General features: G+C 52.1%; 1 protein-coding gene and 1 long non-coding RNA gene across 2 annotated transcripts; one reads left to right on the forward strand and one right to left on the reverse strand.

The window, feature by feature from the left end:
* Window positions 1-516: 516 nt before the first annotated feature.
* On the reverse strand, window positions 517-4365 carry Hoxa11 (homeobox A11). The gene is made up of 2 exons (XM_028864223.2): window positions 3469-4365; window positions 517-2035 (listed from the first exon to the last, which is right to left on the reverse strand). The coding sequence occupies exons 1-2, from the start codon at window positions 4184-4186 to the stop codon at window positions 1803-1805; spliced, it is 951 nt and encodes a 316-aa protein (XP_028720056.1). The 5' UTR covers window positions 4187-4365; the 3' UTR covers window positions 517-1802.
* Window positions 3666-9171, forward strand: LOC119087616. The gene is made up of 2 exons (XR_005091098.1): window positions 3666-5279; window positions 7571-9171. It is a non-coding gene; the product is annotated as an uncharacterized LOC119087616 (long non-coding RNA).
* Window positions 9172-11133: the final 1962 nt, after the last annotated feature.

Here is an 11133-nt window from a genome sequence, read left to right on the forward strand (position 1 = left end):
TGCTTGGCTTCTATTGTAGTTCAGTTCTGATTCTACCACCTCTACACACACCCCTCAGGGGCCTGGGAACACGCTCCTTTTACTGGTAAAAGGATGCTAGCTGAGAGGAGACATTTGGCCGGAGAAAGCAACCAGGGAGAGAAATCTCACACCAGGACCCAATACTCAAATTTCTATCCTCTTTATTTTCTGTGTGCCCTATTGTCTGTGGGTATGGTAAGACATATAGGAAATACAGGGTGGATAAGAACTGGCCGAAGGCACTCATTACAAACAGAGCCGCCAGGGATTTCTTAACACAGGGAGGCAGAAGAGATTCACTTGGAGAGCGCCTGGCTCCTCAGAGGAAGTCCTCAGGTCTTGGTAGGCTAGCTCTAGGCATGCCAACACTTTCCAATATTGTGAGAGATTGAAAAGACCATCCCCAACATCCTTTCCATTCTTTCCAGCACCCTCAAAGATATCAACCAAAGGGGGGTGGGGGTGGGGGTGGGGGAAGAAGAGTATCGAGACACATTAGGTTATGGTTTCTTTATTTACAAGTCTTTTGAACACCATCCCTGTATGAAGCATACATTCAAATATTTTTAGCAGTGAGCGAGTTTAACCGTGGAACACTGTAAACAGATAGAGCCTTTAAATATTTTTTTATTATCCCCGCCCCCTCTACATTGCATCTTAAAATTCGCTTTGGTTCCTTCGGGGAAATATATATATAATATAATATTTATCTTTTAAAATAATTCCAAATCACTCTCCGGCTCTTAGAAGATTGCCAGAAGCTTCCAACCTCAGTTCTGAGTCAATGAGAGCAGAGTGCAGCGTAGGAATGGGGGATTTGGGAGCGGGGAGACTTCAGCCCCTTATAGCCAAAGGCAAGGACCCACTGGCCAGGCAGGCCTGTTGCTCTGCTGTCGGTTCTGACACCCACCGAATCCAAGCTTCCTTAACGTGGAGGAGACTTCACCAAACCATAGCGTTCCACAGGCATTTCCTGCAGAGACTGAGGGACCAGCAGCCAGCACAGCCTCTGGATTTTTCAATGTCTTCTACCCCCGGGAATAGTCAGCTCTGCCATCAAACTTTGGGATTGAATGACAGTTACCACCATTGGGAGGCAGAAAACCCAGGTGGGCTGCAGGAGGTGGCCTCTAGGAGCTTCAGGCCTGTGTGTAGAACAATGGGTAGCTAGGAGGGATGGAAAGATATTAATGTCACCTGGACAGATTTCTCTTCCCTCCAGGGTCCAGCTTTCTCCCATTTCACAGCCACCTTTTAGTCCAACTTCCTTTCACATTACTTTTGGAAGGCGACCCCATTCTGGATATCTTGGAACCCTCCCCTTTCCTCCTACCCCTGTCCCCAAGCTGAACTAGGCCTGGAGAGCATACACAACTTCTTGACCTAGGAGTCCTGGGGGTGGGCAGGCTCTGTGCAGAGGGTCCTGAGGGGGTGGCCTCCAAGGGGTTTGGCAGGGGGCCCAATCCCCGGTGACCACACCCAGCCCAAAGCTTTTGCAGGCTCTAAGAGTGAACCACCAGGGGTCCCAAACCATTCATTCTATTGATTCACAACTCTTAGAACCCAATTATTAATAGGAAGTTTAGCCATTGAGATCTGAACCAAGAGTTTCAGGCCCCTTCCGATTGGGCTATCTCTGCAAAGGCAGCCTCCCTCTCTCCTACATCATCCCCCCCTTTTTTTCTCCCAAGTCACTGTGTGGCTTGACCTTGTCAAGGGCAAAATCTGCATATTATTTCACATGTATGAACCCCCCCTCCCAGTTCCAGGAGGCTGGAGCCTTAGAGAAGCGGATTAGCTGAGTAGTACTGTAACCGGTCTCTGTTAATCTTTTTTTCCTTCATTCTTCTGTTCTGAAACCAGATTTTGACTTGACGGTCGGTGAGGTTGAGCATGCGGGACAGCTGCAGGCGCTTCTCTTTGTTGATGTAGACGCTGAAGAAGAACTCCCGCTCCAGCTCGCGGATCTGATATTTGGTGTAAGGACAGCGCTTTTTGCGGGTGCGTTGGCCACCTAAGCAGGGAGAGAGGGCCAAGAGTCAACAGGGAATAGGGGCTGCAACTCACCCCAAGACCCCCAAGGGGGAAAAAGGTCTGGCCACTGGGTCTGGTGGCTCAGTCCAGGCCCCTTCAAAGTCTTCCCAGGCCCTTGCCTTTCAGGCTCCTATGGCTGGCCAGGGACAAGTTGCAGTCGGAGCCGGCTTCAGATAAAAGCCAGCTCCCTCGATAGGCCCCCAGGGAAAGGGCTCCGGCTGCCCCTTGAGCAAAAAGGAGGGCTCCCCACAGCAACAGGCCAGTTTGCTCTGGTTAAACCGCTTTGAAAGCAGGCAAGTGGGGGTTGCGGGCTGCGCCTTGCCCCGCCAGACTAAACAAACAGCCGCCCGAGGACATTTCACCTTCAGCACCTGGGCCGCCTGTTCCTGAGGCAGTAAAGGCATGCATCCTGGCCCCAGGCTTTCCTGGTTGCAGCCATGATTTAGCCCTCCTTAACATCTGGGGCGGCTGCGGGGTCTTTGTCAGCCTGACTCCTGATCAAGAGCTCTGGCATCTTCCGCCAGCCTCCCAGCTCTCTCGAGGTGGGAGGTGGCAGAGGAAACCCCCAACCCCGGGCCTTCACACTGCGCTCACTGCCACCACACAGCCAGAAGGCCCTCAGCAGGGCAGGGATGCTGTTTTAGAGAGGGTAGAGGGAAGAGAGGCTTCCTTAAGCCTCAGGCAGGAGCCAGTTATTCACCCCCACCTTAAAAACAAAAACAAAACACACACCACCACAAAAAAAAAAAAAAAAAAAAAAAAAAGACAAAAAACCCACATTGCTTTTGACTGATTTAATAACAACTGTGAATAACAGAAGGCGGGCGCGTAATTGCCACCGCGCCAAGGAAAATGGCTTCCTTTAGACAAAAAGGCCAACTTTAGGTTAATTTGTTTCTTTTAATATATTGCTCTAGCTAAGCGGGCTACTTTATCTGTTAAATGCGCTCCTAGCGCCATCGTTAAACAGCGATGCCTTTGAATCCCAGCCGGGACTGGAGTCCCGCCGCAACACATGGCTTTTATAAAAATCTCCGGATTACCTCGCTATCAAAGGCTCCTGAAGCCCTTGTAGGGGGAATTTACAGGCGCCCACCTCCGGCTCCCCAGCCTGGAGCTGGCCTCGAGCGGGATCATGCTGTTGGGTTTGGGAGCTGAGAAGGGAAAAAAGGAAAAAGGGAGTTGTATTTTTTTTTTTTTCCAAGCGTGCTTTGGCCGGTGGGTATTTCACGGCCAATTTCAGCACTCGCCACGTGATCCCTCCTTTTATAACAAAGTTTTGTTGGGGGAAACCTAAAGGCCCTTCATAAACCTTATATGCTTATAAAACAGCATATAAAAATTTAACAGCGGTGCTGCGCTAGATTCCCAACTCCCCTTTCATAAAGCGCTGGGCGCTGCCTTTATACGCACCGGAGCCGCCGGCCTTGTCCTCAGTGTGGCCGGAAGACGACTCGGGGCTGCTGCTGCTCTCGGGTCGCCGCCGCCGCTCCTTCTCCTCCGCCGCCGCCTCCCGGCAGCCGCCGCCGCCGCCGCCGTCCGAACTTGAAGTTGCCGGCGCGCCCGTGGCCGCCGCCGCCGCCGCCGCCACCGCCGCAGCGGAGGTCGCAGCTGCCGCTGGGGGCCCTTTCTCGGCGCTCTTGTCCCCGGGGTAGTCGGAGGAGGCGAGGTTTTCCGGGGTGCCGTAGGCCGTCTCGAAAAACTGGTCAAAAGCCTGGGGCAGAACGCCGTTCCTGCCCACCGTGCTATAGAAATTGGACGAGACGGCGGGGGTGGGGTGGTGGTAGACGTTGGCCGAGCTCTTGGCCAGCACGTCGCCAGGCACGCCGGCCGCGCTGGGCGCCTGCAGACAGTCTCTGTGCACGAGCTCCTCCGCGGAGTAGCAGTGGGCCAGATTGCCGCGGGGGTGCCATTTAGTGGCGGGCTCAATGGCGTACTCTCTGAAGGTCACTTCGCGCACGGGTTGGACCTGGGGCAGGTTGGAGGAGTAGGAGTATGTCATTGGGCGCGAAGACGGGGTCTGGGGCAGAAAAGAAGGGAGGCTGGAGAAATCTGGACCCGAGACGTAGTAAGTACAACTTGGCAAATACATGTTAGAGGAGCAGGGACCACGCTCATCAAAATCCATCATTGGGCTACCTTGGGCTCTCCGCAGTAGCCGAGCTTAACATGATTCTCCACTGCAGCTGCCTCTTTGAAGCGGATCCGTGAAGTAGAAATTTGGAGACGTAAGCTGACGTGGAAATCTATCCCCATCCTTAGCAGGGAGGTGCTGGTCATGTGACCCGATGTTGAAATTGACAAGCTGCGAGCTAGTCCCGGCTTTTTTTTTTTTTTAAACCCCCCTCCCTTTCCTTTTTTCCCCCCTCCCCTCCCTCCCCGGCTTCCTTTCTTTGTAGCCACCTCAGGGGAAGCAACAGATCGTCACTCGGTGTTCTCACCGAAAGCACGTAATCGCCGGTGTAACTCATGTTGGCTGGGGGGCCTCCCCGCGCGCAGAAAGGCTGGGGTGCGCCCCCAAGCAACTCTCCTGTGCTCAGCTACATGGTCCTGGTCCACGAGTGCGCTGAGGTCGGCGAGAGAGGGCAACTCCCGACGCCTCCCCCCCACTCCCCGGTGGGTGAAGGATGCTCTGGGCTGGGGATGGCCAGGTGAAAGCCCGGAACTGTGTGACTCCAGGTCTCGGAGTCTGTTATCCGAAGGCTTACGTTCGCCACCTCCTTCTTCGCCCCCCACCCCCAGGCTTGCTCTGGGAAACACCTCAGCCTCAGACCCAGGCTGGACCCCATTTGGGGCCAGGCTTCGCAGCCGTGGATGTGCCGGCCTCGTGGCTTGTCCGATTTGCACGGTGACTTGATTACACGCTCTCATTCATGGTCACTTCCGAAGCGCTTTAGTGCCTTCCGTCCCCAAACCGCCAACAGGCAGAGCAGCTTTCCTCCGCGGTTTGTCAATAATCCGCGCGGTCCGGAAGGGCCTTCGCCTCACCCGGGTTCCACCTTCCCTGTATCTTTTTGCTTACTTCCCTTGGAGGAACCCCCTTCTCCTCGCTGCCTGTAGGGGTTCGGAGGGACTCCGCAGAGCCAGAGGCACTGGGACGGCACTTCTGCTCACCGGTCCGCAAGCTGCCTAGTCTGCTGAAGCTGACGAATCGGGAAACCAGGCAATTGAGGCGAACCTTGGGCTGTTTTAGAGGCGCTGACATCCGAGGAGCCTTCTCCTGGGTATGCTGCACCTTTGGGGGACCCACCAGGCTGCTTGCAGCTCTTCAGAGCTGAGAGGGAAATGGAGGGTGGCAAAGAGGGAGTAATGGCCCAAAGGAGCACTGGATAAGAGAGAAGTAAGCCGTCTCTTTTTCCTTGCAAAGCCTAAGAGTGAAAGCAAAGGATATTCAAGGGAAAAAACCCCAGGCAGCTCCCATCATTCTTGCTATTTAGTCCACAGGAGAAGCACAGTGCCAAAGAAAAGAGGTGTTCTCCGAGCTGCCTGCACCTTGGGCCACAGGGATGTCTTGAAAAGGCTAGGCTTGTCGTACATATAGATAATGCTCACGAGGCCATAACTGCTAGGATGAACTTAGCTCTCTTCAGAGGAGGAAACGGAGATTAAGAAGACAAAATAATGCTTGCCCTTCTGCAAGACGAAAGAAGTATTTAGGGAAAATGAAAGAAAAAAGAAGGCACAGGGCAGCTAGGCATGGCCAGAGCAGGGAGGGGGGCCCAAACCTGGGGGCTCCCCACAACTCCCTTAGAAGGAGCTAGGGTGTCACAAAAGTCAAGAGTGAAAAATGAAAACCTTTTTCCCTTTCCTCATCCAGGAAATAACCAAAGGTATTTACATATCTTGGGGAGATTTAGAGTATAAACGCTAAGATCTTTGGTATTTAAGTGTCAACATCGATTTATTTATTTATTGCTGAGCTGAATGTAACTGACTCAATAACAAATTTAATCATGTATTGCTCTGGAAAAGAACTATTCTCATTATGTATTTTCTCCAAATAATGACCCACCATTGCATTTGAATGCCCACTGTAAATATCAATAATATCAAGTAATTACTGTGTAGTGGAGTAAACTAATTTATTAGCATTAATGTTTATGTGGCTCCAACCCCCCCCCCCCCATTTACAAGGGTTGCTTATCACAAATCAAGCTCCTTGGACACATTGGTTTAATGAACTCTTTATTCAGGATTTGCTGCAGGAACTTTCCTGCCCCTTGGATCCCTGAGAGCTGAACTTGAAATTGCTTGTGCATCTTCAGCTTGACATATTTGTCCACTGTGGCTTCATAGATGACGGCAGTGGCGTGAGGGAGTACATCTAGGAGGAAGAAAGGTTGCTGGGGAAGGGTAGCTTCAGGCCTCCTAAAGCTGGGGATCGAAACTACCGGATGGTCCGGCAGCAAAAAAACTTCTATTTCCTGCAGTCGCCAAGGAGGCAAAATATTTATCTCTTCACAGTATCTTTTTGGAGACTAATGTGAAAGGGGGTGAGGTTTCGAGCAGCAGCAGTATTTGAGCAGCTCCCTGGGCTGATTTTTTTGCTACCTCAAATTTTCGCCCAGCAGCCCACCCAGTCCTCACCACCTCTACCCTCGAACAAAAGGAATTCGTGAAGGGTTTCAGTGACTTTGCCATAACAAAGGCGCCACCATTGCAGGACTTGCCCCGCCCCTGGGTGAAGGCAAACAAATTCTTGCACTTGTATTAGGGCTTTTAAGACCATAATTGAACCCGGGGGCGTCTAAGGAGAACCGAAAACAGTTCTAGACAGACCTGCGGTTTTATAGCAGTTTTGGCAGTCAACTTCAGCTTGTGCCCGAGCGGTGGGGCCGAGGTGGCCCAGCCGCGGGGGACGCAAGGCCGCCTCCCCTGACTGCATGGCAGCTTCTCTCATTATTATCTCGACTTCTCCGGATGCCAGGGAGAAGGGGTGCCCGCAGAAAGGTCGGTGTGGCACTGTGCAGTGCTCCGCACAGCCAGTCCTCTCTGGGTTCTCACCGAGGGCTAGTTGAATGGGAGCCGGCAGGTAGGTATCCCATGGGTGTCTGCAGGAGACCAGACACATTCCCCAGGAAAGGCTGTGGGCGAAGAAGGTGCTCCAGGAGTGGTTGGCAGAGCAATTCGACAGGCTGTAGAGAAGAGGGGTGCCCAGAGGGATTTGCATCCTCGAAGGGAGCGTGTGGGGGCGCTGCGGTGAAGATGGATGAGGAAAAGGCTTTTGATGGCCACAGAAGGAAAATGGCCTGGAGCTCTGGATTACTGTTAGCTCTTTAAGCAGAGACAAGAGATGGGATGCTAAGATTCCCAAGGCTGCTCAACAGCAGCCGCTTTGCCTGGTCCTGTCCGGCTTGAACCCGGTACAGTGAATGTTCTCTAGGCAGGCATCAAGGTACAAGGCGGGAGTTGCTGTGAGGTTCGGACCCAATCCGGGGGAAGAAAGGGAGGTGATTCTGCGGGTCCTTGGCTTTCACTCAGCTCTGAGCCTAACTGACTGTTTTTGACTTTGCAGGAGGCCGAAGGTCGATCTCAGCCCACCAGGCTCTGGGAAAGACCGGACTAGGGATAAGACCACACCGGAAGGCCAAGTCCGAGTTCCATTCCTAGGAGAGGCGGCTGCCGGCAAGGCTATGACATTGGCCCTGGACATTGGTTTCTGAGGAGCTGTTCTTTCTCAAGAACTCCACAGCGCGGGCTGTCTCCAGAAAACACTCCTCAACGTTTATTTCCTTTAATCGTCAACCCGGAGCCCTACGGCGGCTAATGCAAGAGGCCAAAAATGTTTGGAGGAAGAAAAACAAAGGCAGGAAGTGGCCGCGGCCTGACGGTGCGTGTGTGTCTGTAAAGAAGGGAGGGAGCCGGTTCAATCTCCTCTTGTTTTTCCCAACTTCAAGATCTAGGCAGACCCCCTTAGCGCTTGGCCAAGGCTCCTGGCCCAGCGTTTGGAGGTGGCCAACGAGTTAGCCTTGTCGGGCTGAAAAGCTAAGAAGGAAATTTGATCAGCAAAACAAACCAAGCCTTTTGGAGGGTTCTTCTGATTTGGTCCCGAAAGGGTGAAGGGTCTATTGCTATCCACAGAGGCTGCTGTTTTCCTCCCGTCGGGCTTAAACGCCTCAAGAAGGGAGGGAGATTCCGGCACCCTTCGCTCCCTCCACCCTCCTTTCCGAGGTAGAATACCAGAATAAAGTGTGTCCAGGTGCCTCTGTGGAATCTGCTTTTTCTTGCAGTTGGAGATGTATGGGGCAGTGGTAGGAGAGAACCGCGGGGAAGCTGCCTAGGGTGTCTATGGCTTTGAAAGGATCACTTTGTAGAAAGGCAATGTAAGGCCTTGTCACCAGGGTGGCTGTGCCAGGGGGGTTTCCAATGCAGTCGTCATTCAAGAGACTTGAGCTACCTACCAGCACTGTCACTCGGTAGGCTACATAGTCCTATGCCCCTTCAGGGGAAACCAGACACGGACATGGGCACTCCTAAACTCCAGCACCAACTGGAAAGGCTGCAAGGTTATATTGCCTTCTCTGGTTGCTTGGGAGGCAGCCGCTGCCAGATATCCCTAACTCGGGGAATCTGAAACCCCCATTGCAGGTCTTGGAAGGCTCAGCATGGCATCCATAATGTGAATGTTCAACCAAGCTACTCCCCCCCTCCAGTGCCTGCTCAAGCTTTTCTGTCCCCAGGCAGCTCCTGCTGGTCTGCTTGCCTCCTGTCTTGCCTCTTAGCCTTTCTCAGGCTTCCTCCCTCCCTTTCCTGCTCTCTCCCTGTGCCTGAGCAGGAGCTGGGGTGTTCAAGTGCCCCAGGAGGAACCTACTAGGCAGGTTTGGAGAAAGGAGGGGTCTCTTAGGTTTCTGACTTGCCCAATTTGGGCCTCCACCAGAGACCTGAATTGGATTTCTTTACCTCGCTCATTGAGTACCACATTCCACGCACAGCCTCCTCCCTTCTTCCTTGCCCCAAGAATATTTGCTTCTTTCCTGAACGCATCTCCTTTTTTTTTCCATTCTGAGTAATCCCAAGCGCCCGGCATGGGTTGGACCCACCAGACGGACCAGGTCTTGCTCTCAGTGGTCTACAGCTGCTGTTCAGTGGATTGATTAAAACACCATAAATATTTCACCCTCTGTTGCTTGCACGAGCCTTTTTTTCTTCCGTCCCCCAACACTGCATTGTGTTTATAAAGCTAAACTGAAAACTAATGCTAGTCTGGTGGCCATATTTTACTCAGGTGTGAGAGTTGGCTGGTGATAAAACAGCCACAAAACCCTTCCCAGGGACTAGAGCCAGACCACATAGGTACTCTCTCCTTCAAAGTGGGAGGTGTCATTGAAGTATGTCTTTCCTCTATGGTGAGCTAAGGAGATGGATTGCATGGAATGGCCCAAAGATCTCCAATTATTTATCCTCAGAGTATGGCTTACTGGCAGATTATGGCCAACCCATCACACTATACTTAGGAAAAATATCAGGGGATCTCTCTTCTCACTACCAGGTGGAGACAGGTTAATTTGTATCTTTGTCAACTCTCTCCTGAGCTGGCCTACCTGTTCTCTAAAGCAAGGGAATAGGTAATACCTTGAACTTGACCTCACAGTTGGTTCTTAGCCTAACTAGTGGGTCCAATTACTATCCAGTGCCCCTAAACATCTGAATAAGTTCACATCCTTCTTCCGGCCACTGGAGGGTGGAGCACAGAGCTCAGCTTAGGGTCTCGATCGCCCAAACAATCTGGTTATCATTTAGTTTAGTGAGTCTCAAGCTGATGGGAGAAGGGAGGGACTATTGGAGAACTATTTTTATTTTTTATGGTTGCCAACTCATTAGAGAAGATTTTATTTATTCTTTTCCTACAGAGCGGGAGAGAGTGGGGTGAGGAAAACTTTGAAGGGTGAAAACTTGGTTCTCAATACCGGCCTTCTATTCACTCATTCCTCGCAGCAGCTTCGGCCCAAACGGGGTTTCCTCAGCTGAGTGTGTCTGCAGTAAAGACAAAGGGGTGTAGCACAACCAGAAGGTTGGCTCTGGTCCTTAGGCTGAGGATCTGAAGACATCCTGAGGCCCTAAATTACAAATGTCTCCTAGAACAGATCCACTTCTACTCATTACTGGCGGCAGCTTACATTTGAAATTCAAGAGCAGCCCCCCATGCCCATCTATTCCCGCACCAGGAGCCCCGCATTAGGAGCCTCCTCCATCCACCTTGCCAGGCAGTTCTACCACGGTACCGAGTCCGTGATACCCTTCCTGATGTAGCTCCTTGGGACAGCTCTAGGGGGAAAGCCCCGCTCTCTCGTTTTTTTGAAAAAGGAAAAAGATAATTTGCAGGTCTCTTTCGGTTCTCTTTGAGTGATAGGCTCAGTGGCCAGCTAGTCTTAAGCTGTGTTTACTGCTGGGCCTGGTGCTCAGACCTACTGCAGGCAGGCATAGAGGAATTCTCTGTCCTGTAGAGCTCAATGGAGTGTGTGTGTGTGTGTGTGTGTGTGTGTGTGTGTGTGTGAAGTCAAGGGTTTTGCATTGGCAAAGTCCACCTCCTATAAAATAGATTTAGGCAGAAAGGGCATTAAGGGTCTCACCAAAGACGTGAAAAACCCTGAGTCTGGACTGGAGGAACCCAGCATGCTTTTTATTTCCATATCGGATTGCCAGCCGCCAGGCCGGCTGAACCTCTCTTCCCATCCGCCCAGAATTTCGATTCAGCCATGTCTGTCTTCCCGGGCGTGTATACGCTCGATCTTGCCCTGGTTAGGCCTCCGTGGGCTCGAAAATCACCCTCACTGGGGGTGATTTCTGCCCTTCCAGGATGAAGACATAGCCTGGGCTATCCCCACCTTCAAAGACTCCTTTCAAAGGAGGGTGAGGATAGAGGGAATTGAAAATTAAGAAAGAATCTTGCCTCGGTGCTCAAGCTCAGGCTACCGGGGCCAGGATCCGCTTGCAGCAAGAGTGATGGCCTGGCCAATTATCCTATGCTTTTCTGTAATCCTGTAATCGGGGCGGCTTCTTAGGCGGCCCTGACCGTGAAGAAGGCTGTGGCGCCGAGGACTTGACCTTTATGGAGAAAAGCCTATGGTGCAGGAAGAG

This window comes from Peromyscus leucopus, chromosome 3 (genome assembly GCF_004664715.2).
Source record: "Peromyscus leucopus breed LL Stock chromosome 3, UCI_PerLeu_2.1, whole genome shotgun sequence".
Classification (NCBI taxonomy): domain Eukaryota; kingdom Metazoa; phylum Chordata; class Mammalia; order Rodentia; family Cricetidae; genus Peromyscus; species Peromyscus leucopus.

What these genes read in the sequence shown, in the direction of transcription:
- Hoxa11 (XM_028864223.2), bottom strand. Translation starts at nt 4,186, where the DNA reads ATGATGGATTTTGATGAGCGTGGTCCCTGCTCCTCTAACATGTATTTG. An exon ending in GGACAAGGCCGGCGGCTCCG is followed by an intron (nt 2,036 to 3,468) that starts GTGCGTATAAAG and finishes CTCCCTGCTTAG; the next exon opens with GTGGCCAACGCACCCGCAAA.